The sequence below is a fragment of the Gadus macrocephalus genome, chromosome 3 (genome assembly GCF_031168955.1).
Source record: "Gadus macrocephalus chromosome 3, ASM3116895v1".
NCBI classification, from domain to species: Eukaryota; Metazoa; Chordata; class Actinopteri; order Gadiformes; family Gadidae; genus Gadus; species Gadus macrocephalus.
In genome coordinates this window covers 301,026-315,131 of record NC_082384.1, presented here as the reverse complement: position 1 = coordinate 315,131, position 14,106 = coordinate 301,026, and the positions used below count along the sequence as shown (strand labels likewise).

The window sequence follows — 14,106 nt, the reverse complement described above, 5'->3', positions numbered from 1 at the left end:
TGCTGCTATATTTAAAAATGTATTTCAGGGGAAACAGATGTTATTTGGTGATTTTCCATCGTTCGAATACCTTAGTGCTGTATTGAAATGCTCCCCCAGAGTTCTCCTATTAATTATTTACAGGCCACCCACATATTCTTCAAATTTTTTCGATGACTTCACAGAATTATTGTCTAGCATCTCCACAGAATTTGACTGTCTAGTTATAACTGGTGACAATTTTCATACTGATGATTTGAATGACAAGTGTGCAAAAAAACTTTTTACCATTTTGGAAACATTTGAACTGTCTCAACATGTGAAAGAGGCTACTCATTGTAAGGGGCACACTCTAGACCTGGTTATCACAAAGGGCCTCAATGTTTCTGATCTCTCTGTGACTGATCCTTCCTTGTCTGACCACTTTTGTGTTTTCTTTAACATATCTTTTATTCCCGACATACAGACAAAATCAAACACTGTCAAAAAACGGTATATCAATGAAGATTCTAATGTACTTTTTAAAAAGGCCATCTCCTTGCTACCACCTCTAAACCCATGTTCTGCTGATGATCTTGTAGAAAACTTTAATTTGAAAATTTTGAAAGTCATAGATGTCATTGCACCTTATAAGGTTAAAACGATTTCTGGAAAGCAAAAGGCACCCTGGAGAAAAGCTGCTTCTGTAACAGCACAGAAAAAAGAATGCAGGAAGGTTGAACGCATCTGGCGTAAAACAAAACTTCATATTCACCATGATATCTATAAAGAGAGCCTCCGTGCCTACAATTTAGACTTAAAAAATGCTAGAGAAACATTTTTCTCCAATATCATTAAAACCAACACTAATAATGCAAAAACCCTATTTGCAACTGTTGACAGACTGACCAACCCCCCAACACAAATTCCACCTGATCTCCATTCCACGCAGAAATGCAATGAGTTTGCAGCTTTTTATACTGATAAAATTGAAGGTATCAGACGCGCCATCAATATCTCCACTTCAAACAAAAATGTTGGACTACCACCCTGTTCAGGCAAAAATAACGTGGCAAGGATGGCATGCTTTAATGTTATAGACTCTCAAAATCTTGTGGAAACTGTGACACAACTAAAGACATCCACCTGTTGCCTTGATACTATACCTACCAACCTCTTTAAGAATGTTTTCGACTGCCTAGCAGCAGACATATTGCAGATAGTTAACAACTCTCTCCAGTCAGGCAATTTCCCAAAAGCTTTGAAAACTGCAGTTATTAAACCCCTTTTAAAAAGCGGAGCCTAGATGCCTCTGTTATTAACAACTACAGACCAATATCAAATCTACCCTTCATAAGTAAAATCATTGAGAAAGTTGTCCTCCAGCAACTTAATCACTTCCTGGCATCAACTGGTTGCTATGACACCTTCCAATCAGGATTTCGACCCCTGCACAGCACGGAGACCGCCCTTATTAAAGTTGTAAACGACATCCGTCTTAACACAGACTCTGGCAAAATCTCAATACTAATGCTACTTGACCTCAGTGCTGCATTCGACACTGTAGACCATACATTACTTCTGGACAGGTTAGAAAACTGGGTGGGGCTTTCAGGCACCGTCTTAAATTGGTTCAGGTCCTACCTACAAAATAGGAACTACTTTGTTTCCATTGGCGACTTTATATCAGAATCAACCAACGTGACATGTGGAGTCCCACAAGGTTCGATCTTAGGACCCTCTTTATTCAACATCTACATGCTACCACTAGGGCAAATCATGCAAAATAACAATATTGACCATCATTGCTATGCTGATGACACGCAAATCTATGTATCGCTATCACCAAATGACTATCGGCCCATAGATCTGCTGTGCCAGTGCATTGAGCAAGTGAAAGAATGGATGTGCCGAAATTTCCTTCAACTAAATGAGGACAAAACAGAGATAATTGTATTTGGTTCTAAAACGGAAAGGCTTAAAGTAACCGAACACCTTCACTCTCTGTCCCTGAAAACCTCAATCAAAGCCAGAAATCTAGGGGTTATCATGGATTCAGATTTACATTTCGACAGTCACATCAAATCAGTTACAAAATCTGCATATTATCACCTTAAAAATGTAGCAAGACTTAGAGGGCTCATGTCCACCGAAGACTTACAAAAACTTGTACATGCCTTTATCACTAGTAAGCTTAATTACTGCAATGGTCTCCTTACAGGTCTCCCAAAACAAACTCTGAGGAAGCTTCAGCTTGTTCAGAATGCTGCTGCTAGAGTTCTAACAAAGACCAAAAAATGTGATCATATTACACCAATTCTGAAATCGTTACATTGGCTTCCTGTAGGTCAGAGAATTGACTTTAAAATCATGTTGCTAACCTATAAATCCCTACATGGTTTAGGCCCAAAATATTTAACTGATATGCTTCCACTACATCAGCCTTCTAGACCACTAAGATCCTCTGAGACCATTCTGTTAATTATCCCCAGAGTAAACACAAAACATGGGAAAGCAGGATTTAGTTACTATGCAACAAATAGCTGGAATAAACTCCCAGAGGATTTAAGACTTGCCCCAACTCTGAGCACCTTTAAAACAAGACTGAAGACTTTTATGTTTGCTATAGCTTTCTGCTAAATCTTAAATACATTTAACTTTGCCTTTATTTTCTATTTTAATACTAAAATGCCTTTTTCTATTTTATGTTTGCTTTAGCTTTCAGAAATACTTTACCTTTATTTTACTAGAATGCCTTTTTAACTTTCCCTTTATTTTCTATTTTTACCAGAAAAATACATGATCTGATACCAGAGAGAAAGGTTGTATCCTTTTGGTCTGGGCTAGAGTCCTAGAAGCTGGGTTAGAGTCCTAGAATTTGTTGAATAAGGCCTTTGGTCTGGGCTAGAGTCCTAGAAGCTGGGTTAGAGTCCTAGAATAAGTTGAATAAGGCCTTTGGTCTGGGCTAGAATCCTAGAAGCTGGGTTAGAGTCCTAGAATATTGTTAAGGGTTTGAGTCCTGAGTTTGTATTTGTATAAGGGTTAGAGTCCTGAGTTTGTTTGTATAAGGGTTAGAGTCCTGAGTTTGTGTCCAAGTTCTGTCTGGGTTAGAGTCCTAGAATCTGGATTGGAGTTCCAGAGAAAGGACCAAGTTCCTTTAGGTCGGGTTGTAGTCCCGACTTGGGTTCCAGAGAGACTGTTGATCTGATCTTAAATACATTGCACTTTCAATTTTACTTACTAAAAAGCCTTTTTAACTTTCAATTTAATTTTCTCTTAAATACATTGCACTTTCTATTTTACTCATTTCTTGCATATGTTTTCTTTTACTTATCTATTATTTTATTTTATTGTATGACAATGTTTATATGTGAAGCACTTTGAGTCTGCCTTGTGTATGAAAAGTGCTATATAAATAAAGTTTCCTTGCCTTGCCTTGCCTTATATTTGCAGTCCGGTATTATGATGACATTATTTAGACAGGAATCTTGGTTAGTGAAGACATTTAAACGTCATCTTGTACCGGGTCTTGTACTCTGTGGGCCCGCATCACAGATCTGGTTGTGATGTCATACCACACGAGGAAGTCCATATATAGTCCTGCCCTCCTTGAGAATGAGAGGGTCTATGAATCTGCGTCTAGGAGAGACCCTGCCTCTTGTCCAAAGTTAACAGAGACAACAGCCCCCTGTGAGCGGAATACACAGCTCATATAAAAGCAGAGTCTGGGAGGAGTATGAACTGGGAGGTGAACTGGTCCAACTGGTTGGACATCATTTCCTTGATATGAGTCAGACGGTTTGGTGTGGCTCAATGCATCACAGCACGAAGACGACTAAGGTACTGTAGTGATAGTTTGTTTCCTGTAAAACCACTTGGTTAAAAAAGTTAGTCAATGTATGGATGCATTGCTATTTGTCAAAATTACTATTGAATAATTTAGAAGATTCCTGCTCTGTATAATGCTACGTGTTAGACTGTGGACTTTGGGGATCAAACCCAGAACCTTTCAGCCTTGAGTCAAGCGTCAGGTTGAGGTTAATAATGACTGTTTCGTCTGATTCAGTATTGGTTCTTAATCACAGGTCCTGTGGTGACTTTAAAGGTACTGAGGATAGAATGGACAGTGGTTATATTTGTAGTGGGGTATTATGATTACATTATTTCAACAGGAAGACGGCCATCTTGGTTAGTGAAGGTGTCTAAACGTCATCTTGTACTGGGTCTTGTTCTCTGTGGGCCTGCATCATTCTGAAGTAGTGAAGGCCTACTCTATATCTGAGAGCATCACTCGTAGGAGAGGGACATGACCTTCGAGGTGAATTAACACTGCCGCGACCGCCTCAACACAGAAGTCACTGGTGACGACTGGTTTGTGTTCTTCAGCTCAGCCCATCCCACTGACATCCTCTCACCAGCAGGTGGTGCTGCAGTGCACCTTTTCAAGGGATTCAAAACGGACCTAGCAATATGATCCACTTTACTACCGCTGGAGTTGATTGAATCACAGACTGCAGAAGAGTAGACCGTTTGTGACTTTTTTTCTTTTATGTGTGTGTGTTTGTGTGAACCCTGAACCTTCCAGCCTGGAGTCAAGTGTCAGGATGACGTTAATAATGACTTTTTCTTCTTGTGTCTCCTTGTGTCCTTGGGTGACTTTAAAGGTAGGTACTTAGGACAGAATGAACTGTTGTTATATTTCTAGTGCAGTATTATGAACAAGGCCATCTTGCTTTGCGAAGGTGTTTAAACGTCTCTTACAGGGTCTTGTTCTCTGTGGGCCTGCCTCACCGATCTGGTTGTGATGTCATATCACACGACGAAGTCCATACATGGTCCTGCCTCCAGAGCGGTTTAACCAGCACAGAGAGCAGTTGGTATGATATCCGCACGGTGAACTGGATCTAATCAGACACATATTGTAGCCTTTTGAGACCTTCTGTTTTGAATGATGTTACGTTATTAAATGTATATTAGAAACCTCTGGGAATGAGAGGGTCTACGAATCTGCGTCTAGGAGAGATGCTGCCTCTTGTCCAAAGTTAACAGAGACAACAGCCCCCCAGCGGAATACACAGCTCATATAAAAGCAGAGTCTGGGAGGAGCATGAACTGGGAGGGGAAGAGGTCCAACTGGTTGGACATCATTTAAAAAAACAGAGAGTGAACCAATGCCGAGTGGCAGTATAGAAACAATATGAGTTGTGTTTGTGTCCAGGTCTCCAGTCTACGATGGATGAGGAGAGAGGGGAGGGGGGTCCTACCTCTAAGACCACTCTGTCTGGGGAACATGGCCGCCGGAGCAAAGCCAAAAGGTCAGAAGAGGATCTCTCTGTCTGTGACTGTCCATCTCAGAGCTCATGAGTGATACATCATGACTCCATCATTAGTCTGAGTAAAAGGTGTGTGTGTGTGTGTGTGTGTGTGTTGAAGCCCAGAGAAACAGGATAGAGCAGATAGCGTCTCCATGAAGAGTGACCACTCTATGGATGATCCTGTTGGGTTTAAAGATGGAAATCAGTCCATTGAAAAGAGGTGAGGATTTATCAGAGATTATAAAAATACAGCATCTATCGAACGACCATGAATCCTGGTTCTTGTTTTTCTAGAAGAGTCCAGCAGGAGAGAGCAGACTCCCCTGGACCCAGCTGTGTCTCCATGAAGAGTGACCGCTCTATGGAACAACCTCATAACTTTAAAGACGGAAGTCCGTCTATTGAAAAAAGGTAAGCATTGATTAGAGATGATGATTTGGGCTGTAGTCTTAAATCCAACCAACTCTCTGACCAATCGATTGGTCGATGGTGAAAAGATTATTATAAAACAAAGTGCACGTTATCTCTGGATCAACATAATCTACCACAGTGCGTTGTACTCTACCTGCTAGCCTCAATAACACATAAGGGCTGTTTGGAGAAGGGCAGTGGGTTTCAGACCCCCTCTCGGCCCGAGTCGACTCGGTTAGAGCAGAGCTTCAATATGAAGCAGACAGCGGACGAGCCATGGAGTGTCGGGCAGCGTCCTTTATAGACGGCATGTATAAAGATTTGAGTGTTTATCTGTATGTAATATAATGGGGCCCACTGGATGCTGCTGGGATTCGTGCCAAGAAGCCAATTCTGATGTGTTCCCACTCAAAGCCTAGCGAGCGTGAAACACGAAGGGAGATGAAGAATCACAGAAATATTAAGAAAAAAGTACCCATGCCACCATTTTAGCAGATCTGCCCACAAACTTCCTCTACACTTTGCATTCTTTTTTGTCGTCCTTTTTAACCAAATGCTGCCAGATCGATGACTTTGTTGCAATCAATGAGTTAGTAGCGGAGTAAAGGTTCAGTAAGTTAGGACTAGCGGTCTTCCTTATGGGCCAGTTCAACGTTGAGAAACCCAGGGGCTTGACCTCTTGTCTTACAAGTCTTATAATTTATTAAACCATATGATTATTAAAACAGAAACTACAGAGCCTTCAACCTTATTTTTATTAATAATTAATGTTATTTCTTACACACATTATAGCCCTTCTCTCAAATATAAAACACATCAGTCTGCATTTGTCCCTCCCGGCCCTAAAATAATGGATTAAGAACCTCTTTGTTCTTATTAAAGGAACACCAGCTATTGTCCGACCAATGAGAATTTGGTCCAACAAGTGCATATCAATTAACCAGTCAACCAACCGACCAGAACATGACAGCCCTAGAGATTATATAGGTACAGCTTTTATCAAACTTCCAGAAATCCTGTTTCTTGTTTTCTAGAAGAGTCCAGCAGCAGAGAGCAGACTCCCCTGGACCCAGATGTGTCTCCATGAAGAGTGACAGCTCTATGGATCCTCCTGTTGGGTTTAAAGATGGAAATCAGTCTATTGAGAAGAGGTGAGGATTCATCATATATTATAAAGGTACAGCTTCGATCAAACATCCATTAATCCTGGTTCTTGTTTTCTTGAAGAGTCCAGAAGGAGAGAGCAGACTCCCCTGGACCCATTTGTGTCTCCATGAAGAGTGACCACTCTATGGATCATCCTGGCCAGTTTAAAGATGGAAATCAGTCTATTGAGAAGATGTGAGGAATATCAAAGATCATAAAGATACAGCTTCTATTAAACGTCCATAAATCCTGGTTCTTGTTTTTCTCGAAGAGTCCAGCAGGAGAGAGCAGGCTCTTGTGATCAGACTTTACTGGTACTGATGTCTCCAAGTCAGGGAAAATTAAATTGTGTGTGTGTGTGTGTGTGTGTGTGTGTGTGTGTGTGTGTGTGTGTGTGTGTGTGTGTGTGTGTGTGTGTGTGTGTGTGTGTGTGTGTGTGTGTGTGTGTGTGTGTGTGTGTGTGTTCTCCACAGAGACCAAGAGAGGTCAAAGGTCTCCAGTGCTCAGTCTGTACAGCAGCATCAAACAGAGCTGGAGATGAACCAGGAGGAACTGGCTGACACACTCGGGGGCGGTAAGAGACTCTTACTTTGAAGACAGAGGAGACTATTATTTTGAAGTACAAAAGATATACTATCTTAAAAATTGAGAAAAAAATATATTTTTAAGGAGCAGTATTTTTCCTCTTTGGGGTTAGAGGGTGTCGGGTTAATGGGTATCAGGTTAATGGTTTCGTCCATATATGTAGAGTTATGGTGGGGGTATCAGGTTAAATGGTTTGATCCAGATAGGTAGGGTTATTGTGGGGTATCAGATTGAATGGTTTGATCCAGATATTTAGGGTTATTGTGGGGTATCAGGTTGGACCAAGATCTGTAGGGTTATTGTGGGTCTATCAGATATAATAACATTAAACATAAATTGCAGTTCAACAGAATAAATCTGTGGAAGAGATGCAACACTATCTTGTTATATCAGCATGTCATTTTACACCAATTCACCACCATTCATCATTATTATTATTGTCATTAGACCAATCATATCGCTGTGGTAAAAACGAAAAGTCCTGAACATTTTGAATCTGTAACATGCAGTTTTTTTCACGACCAGCTTCTCCGACCACAAGTTATGAAGCCACATTAACATTAAACATTATACTGCAGTGCAGACCAACAGCAGAACAACTCAGTGGAAGTGATGAAACCCTGTCTTGTTGTATCAGCATAGCAAATCAATTTACACTGATTCACTATCATTATTACTATAATTAGACCAATCATATTGCTGTGGAAATAATAGTCCGTAACATTTTGAATCTCTAACATCGTCCTTCACAACCAGCTTTTCCGACCACAAGTAATGACACCACTAAATACCATGAAGATGATAACTTAACAGGAAATATTGACATGGTTCCACTGATCACCATCCAATAACTGATGTAATCTGTTCTTTTCTCATTTAGGATCTGCTGCTGTCGATTGCCAACGTAGAATCAAGTCTAATTTGAAGAAGAAGTTCAGGTGTGTGTTTGAGGGAATTGCTAAAGCAGGACAGCGAACAGATCTGAATGACTTCTACACAGAGATCTTCATCACAGAGAGAGGCAGTGGAGAGGTCAACAAGGAACATGAGGTCAGACTGATTGAAACAGCTTCCAGGAAACCAGCCAAGGAAGAAACACCAATCAGATGTGAGGACATCTTTAAACCCTTACCTGGAAACGATCAATCAATAAGAACAATGATGACAACTGGAGTGGCCGGCATTGGTAAAACCGTGTTAACACACAAGTTCACTCTGGACTGGGCTGAAGGCAAAACCAACCGGGACATACACTTCACATTTCTCCTAACTTTCAGAGAGCTGAATTTACTGAAAGGGAAAGAGTTTAGCTTGGTGGAACTTCTTCATCACCTCTATATTGACACCAAAGAAGCAGGAATCTGCAGATTCGACCATTTCCAAGTTGTCTTCATCTTGGATGGTCTGGATGAGTGTCGACTTCCTCTGGACTTCCAGAGAAACCCGATCTGGACGGATGTCACAAAGTCCACCTCGGTGGACGTGCTGCTGACCAACCTCATCAGGGGCGTCCTGATTCCCTCCGCTCGCATTTGGATAACCACACGCCCTGCGGCAGCCAATCAGATACCTGCTGAGTGTGTTGACATGGTGACAGAGGTGAGGGGGTTCACCGACCAACAGAAAGAGGAGTACTTCAGGAAGAGATTCAGAGAGGAGAAGCTGGCCAGCACAATCATCTCCCACGTCAAGCAATCACGAAGCCTCCACATCATGTGTCACATCCCAGTCTTCTGTTGGATCACTGCTTCAGTTCTGGAGGACATCTTCAAAAAATCCCAGATCGAAGAGATGCCCAAGACCGTGACTCAGATGTACAGCCACTTCCTGAGGGTTCAGTCCATACAGGGGGACAGGAAGTACCATGGGAGATCTGAAACAGATCCAGACTGGAGTTCAGAGAGCAGGGATATCATTGTTTCTCTTGGAAAACTTGCTTTTAACCAGCTGGAGAAAGGCAACCTGATCTTCTACGAGGCAGATATGGCAGAGTGTGACATCAATATCAGAGCAGCCTCAGTGTACTCAGGAGTGTTCACCCAGATCTTTAAAGAGGAGTGTGGGCTGTACCAGACCAGGGTGTTCTGCTTTGTACATCTGAGCATCCAGGAGTTTCTGGCTGCCCTTTATGTCTTTCTGTCCTTCATCGATACTGGTGTCAATCTGCTCTCAGAAGAACCACCGACCTCCAGGAAAGATAAAATCCTCCTCCTCTACCAGAATGGTGTGGACAAGGCCTTACAGAGTGAGAACGGACACCTGGACTTGTTCCTCCGCTTCCTCCTGGGCCTCTCTCTGGAGACCAATCAGATTGTCCTACGAGGTCTGCTGGGACAGAAAAAAAGATCACTGACCACTCAGATCAAAACAGGTCTGCTGCGACTGACAGGAAGTAGGTCACAGACCAATAAGGGAACAGTGTCTTACATCAAGGAGAAGATAAAAGGAGATCTATCTCCAGAGAGAAGCATCAATCTGTTCCACTGTCTGAATGAGCTGAACGACTGTTCTCTAGTGAAGTATATACAACAGTACCTGACATCAGAAAGTCTCTCCGGAGAATCTCTCTCCCCTGCTCAGTGGTCAGCTCTGGTCTTCATCTTACTGACATCAGAAGAGGAGCTGGACGTGTTTGACCTGAAAAAATACTCTGCTTCAGAGGAGGGTCTTCTGAGGCTGCTGCCAGTGATCAAAGCCTCCAAAACATCTCTGTGGGTTCACTAATAACATGTATTACAATACACACTACACAATATAATTACAACTGGAATATAAGGTTAAATAATATGAAAAAGATCTCTGTAGGTTCATAAGAACATGTATTACTATTCTTCTCATAACAGAATAAAGTTGTAATAATATACAAAACATCTCTGGAGGTGTCCTTTTAACGTGTAATGTATTACAGTACACATAAGAGAATATACACAACAATGGAATATAGAAGGAGTATTCATTTAAAAAACATTTTCAATCTCAACTAAACAAAAATGTAACATTTATACATCTAATTATTTAGTATTTTTTGTTAAAAGCTTTTTTAACTTTGCCTTTATTTTAACTTCTATTTTTTTTTTGCATATGTTTTTCTTTTACTTACCTATTATTTTATTTAATTGTATGACAATGTTTATATGTGAAGCACTTTGAGTCAGCCTTGTGTATGAAAAGTGCTACATAAATAAAGTTGCCTTGCCTTGCCTTAAACCAATAACATTCCTTCATTATTTAATAACTCAAAGATGTATGTTATTTTAATCACAGTTCCTCACCTGTTCTCTTTATTTTGTGTGAAGGCTGAATGGCTGTCATCTGTCAGAGAGATGCTGTGAAGCTCTGGCCTCAGTTCTCAGCTCCAACTCCTCTAGTCTGAGAGAGCTGGACCTGAGTACCAATGATCTGCAGGATTCAGGAGTGAAGCTGCTCTCTGCTGGACTGGGGAGTCCACACTGTACACTGGAAACTCTCAGGTTAGTTTTACCCAATGGTCAAACAGTTACACCACAAGGCTCAATATCAGAAGATATTTAACAGATATACATCCATAAAAGTGCTCACGTAAAGTGAAGCAGCACGCAACTGACACCCCTAAGCTTAAAAATGCTGTCTTAGTTCTCGTGCTCGCAAAGTGTTTTCCTATTCGCTATGATATTTATTTTCCTCAAAACATAATATACATAATATTGGACTAAAAATTCAAATTATATGCAAAACATCGCTTTAGATAAACTAATAACATGTATTAAAATACAATACATTACATACATAATACTGCCACAAAAAGTTATATTAATATACAAAACGATTATGAAACACTGTAAATGGACTGCATTTATAACGTGCTTTTCTAACCATTAGCCACCCGAAGGGCTTCACAATATTGCCTCACATTCACCATTCACGCACACATTCACACACCGACGGTGGAGTCAACCATGCAAGGCGACAGCCAGCTCGTCAGGAGCAGTTAGGGTTAGGTACCTTGCTCAAGCACACCTCAACACTCAACTAGGAGGAGCCGGCGATTGAACCGGCAACTTTCAGCTTACCAGCCAACCCGCTCTACCTCCTGAGCTACTGCCGCCCCTGCACAACAACTTTGATATAGTTATACATTTTACACCCAATATTGAATAACCACATTTTCTTCATTATGTATTAAGTTGAAGATGTATGTCATTTTAATCACAGTCCCTAACCTGTCCTCTTCATTTTGTTTGAAGGTTGAAGCGCTGTGATCTGTCAGAGAGATGCTGTGAAGCTCTTGCCTCAGTTCTCAGCTCCAACTCCTCTAGTCTGAGAGAGCTGGACCTGAGTACTAATCGGCTGAAGGATTCAGGAGTGAAGCTGCTCTCTGCTGGACTGGGGAGTCCAGACTGTACACTGGAAACTCTCAGGTCAGTTTTACCCAATGGTCAAACAGTTACACCACAAGGTTCAATATCAGAAGACATTTAACAGATTTACATCCATAAAGTGCGCACGTAAAGTGAAGCAGCACGCAACTGACACCCCAAAGCGGACCAATGCTGTCTTTGTTTTCGTGCTCGCAAAGTGTTTTCTTGATCGCTATGATATTAATCTCCTCCAAACACAATATACACAATATACATAATATTGTGTGTATTTTTCTAATATTATTCTAATTGTATGCAAAACATTGCTTTATATTAACTAATAACATGTATTACAATACACTTCATAATACTGCAACAAAAAGTAATACTAACATACAAAACGATTTTGAAACACTGCAAAACAAATATAAATGGCCTGTATTTATCTAGCGCTTTTCTAACCATTGGCCACCAAAAGCGCTTTACAATATTGCATCACATTCACCATTAACACACCGACGGCGGAGTCAACCATGCAAGGCGACAGCCAGCTCGTCAGGAGCAGTTAGGGTTAGGTGCCTTGCTCAAGAGCACCTCAACACTCAGCTAGGAGGAGCCAGGGATTGAACCAGCAACCTTCAGGTTACCAGCCAACCCGCTCTACCTCCTGAGCTACTGCCGCCCCTTCACAACAACTTTCATATAGTTATACATTTTACACCCAATATTGAATAAGCACATTTTCTTCATTATGTATTAAGTTGAATATGTATGTTATTTTAATCACAGTTCCTAACCTGTTCTCTTTATTTTGTTTGAAGGTTGAAGGGCTGTCATCTGTCAGAGAGATCCTGTGAAGCTCTGGCCTCAGTTCTCAGCTCCAACTCCTCTAGTCTGAGAGAGCTGGACCTGAGTACCAATGATCTGCAGGATTCAGGAGTGAAGCTGCTCTCTGCTGGACTGGGGAGACCACACTGTACACTGGAAACTCTCAGGTCAGTTTTACTCAATGGTCAAACAGTTACACCACAAGGTTCAATATCAGAAGACATTTAACAGATTAACATCCATGAAGTGCGCACGTAAAGTGAAGCAGCACGCAACTGACATCCCCAAGCGCACAAATGCTGTCTAAGTTCTCGTGCTCGCAAAGTGTTTTCCTAATCGCTATGATATTTATTCTACTCAAAACATAATATACATAATATTGGAATAAAAATTCAAACTGTATACAAAACATTGCTTTAGATAAACTAATAACAAGTATTACAATACAATACATAATGTATATAATACTGCAACAAAAATTAATACTAATATACAAATCGAATTTCAAACAATGCAAAACAAATGGGCTGCATTTATATAGCACTTTTCTAACCATTGGCAACCCATAGCGCTTTACAATATTGCCTCACATTCACCATTCACGCACACATTCACACACCGACGGCGAAGTCAACCATGCAAGGCGACAGCCAGCTCGTCGGGAGCAGTTAGGGTTAGGTGCCTCCTTGCTCAAGCACACCTCAACACTCTAGCTAGGAGGAGCCGGGGATTGAACCGGCAACCTTCAGGTTACCGGCTTACTCGCCCTAACTCCTGAGCTACTGACACCCCATCACGACAACTTTGATATAGTTATACATTTTACACCCGATATTGAATAACCACATTTCTTCATTGTGTAATAAGTTGAAGATGTAATTTATTTTAATCACAGTTCCTAACCTGTTCTCTTTATTGTCTTTGCAGGCTGCAGGGCTGTGATCTGTCAGAGAGATGCTGTGAAGCTCTGGCCTCAGTTCTCAGCTCCAACTCCTCTAGTCTGAGAGAGCTGGACCTGAGTAACAATGATCTGCAGGATTCAGGAGTGAAGCTGCTCTCTGCTGGACTGGGGAGTCCACACTGTACACTGGAAACTCTCAGGTCCGTTTTACTCAATGGTCAGACAGTGCCGTGTTCTTTTTGGAAAAAGTCTTCCGAGTCAGGATCGCTTTAACACAATTTTTTATTGAAGGTTTGGACTAGCATACATGAAACAAAAGGAGGGGGATTTTACTTGCACATGTGGAGATACACTTAGTAGGGCATTCAAAAGGATGCTTTACCTGGAGTGTTCTAGCCCTCTGGGCTATGGGTTGTAACTTTAGTACTGGGCAGGCGTGGACTTAGTTATGTGCTCTGATTGGCTAAGCATGGTGCTGAACTCCCGCCTCTCTGGATGTTGGATGTGTCTCTATGCTGCTCCCTTGTGGCTATGTGTTGGCATTACAACTTGCTTTGTGGTATGGTGCTGACCCCTAGTGGCTATGTGTTGGCATTGCAATTTGTTATGTGGCCCTGAACTTCCG

At 41.4% G+C, this 14,106-nt stretch overlaps 3 protein-coding genes across 14 annotated transcripts in view; 1 reads left to right on the top strand and 2 right to left on the bottom strand.

Moving 5' to 3' along the window:
• Positions 1 to 14,106, top strand: part of LOC132453279 (NACHT, LRR and PYD domains-containing protein 12-like) — a 410,038-nt gene that overhangs the window by 102,814 nt on the left and 293,118 nt on the right. For 2 of the 9 annotated variants that reach the window (XM_060046073.1, XM_060046083.1), the window contains exons 2-12: positions 5,177 to 5,273; positions 5,392 to 5,493; positions 5,568 to 5,684; positions 6,719 to 6,835; positions 6,912 to 7,025; positions 7,304 to 7,404; positions 8,296 to 10,126; positions 10,712 to 10,885; positions 11,639 to 11,812; positions 12,574 to 12,747; positions 13,508 to 13,681. In XM_060046073.1, coding sequence (XP_059902056.1) covers positions 5,177 to 5,273; positions 5,392 to 5,493; positions 5,568 to 5,684; positions 6,719 to 6,835; positions 6,912 to 7,025; positions 7,304 to 7,404; positions 8,296 to 10,126; positions 10,712 to 10,885; positions 11,639 to 11,812; positions 12,574 to 12,747; positions 13,508 to 13,681 — 3,175 coding nt within the window. The other 7 variants (XM_060046074.1, XM_060046075.1, XM_060046078.1 and 4 more) reach the window with 7 other exon arrangements.
• Positions 1 to 14,106, bottom strand: part of LOC132453282 (NACHT, LRR and PYD domains-containing protein 12-like) — a 208,066-nt gene that overhangs the window by 49,565 nt on the left and 144,395 nt on the right. The gene's annotated exons all lie outside the window — the stretch shown is intronic.
• The window catches only part of LOC132453337 (stonustoxin subunit beta-like), a 186,500-nt gene that overhangs the window by 62,904 nt on the left and 109,490 nt on the right, over positions 1 to 14,106 (bottom strand). The gene's annotated exons all lie outside the window — the stretch shown is intronic.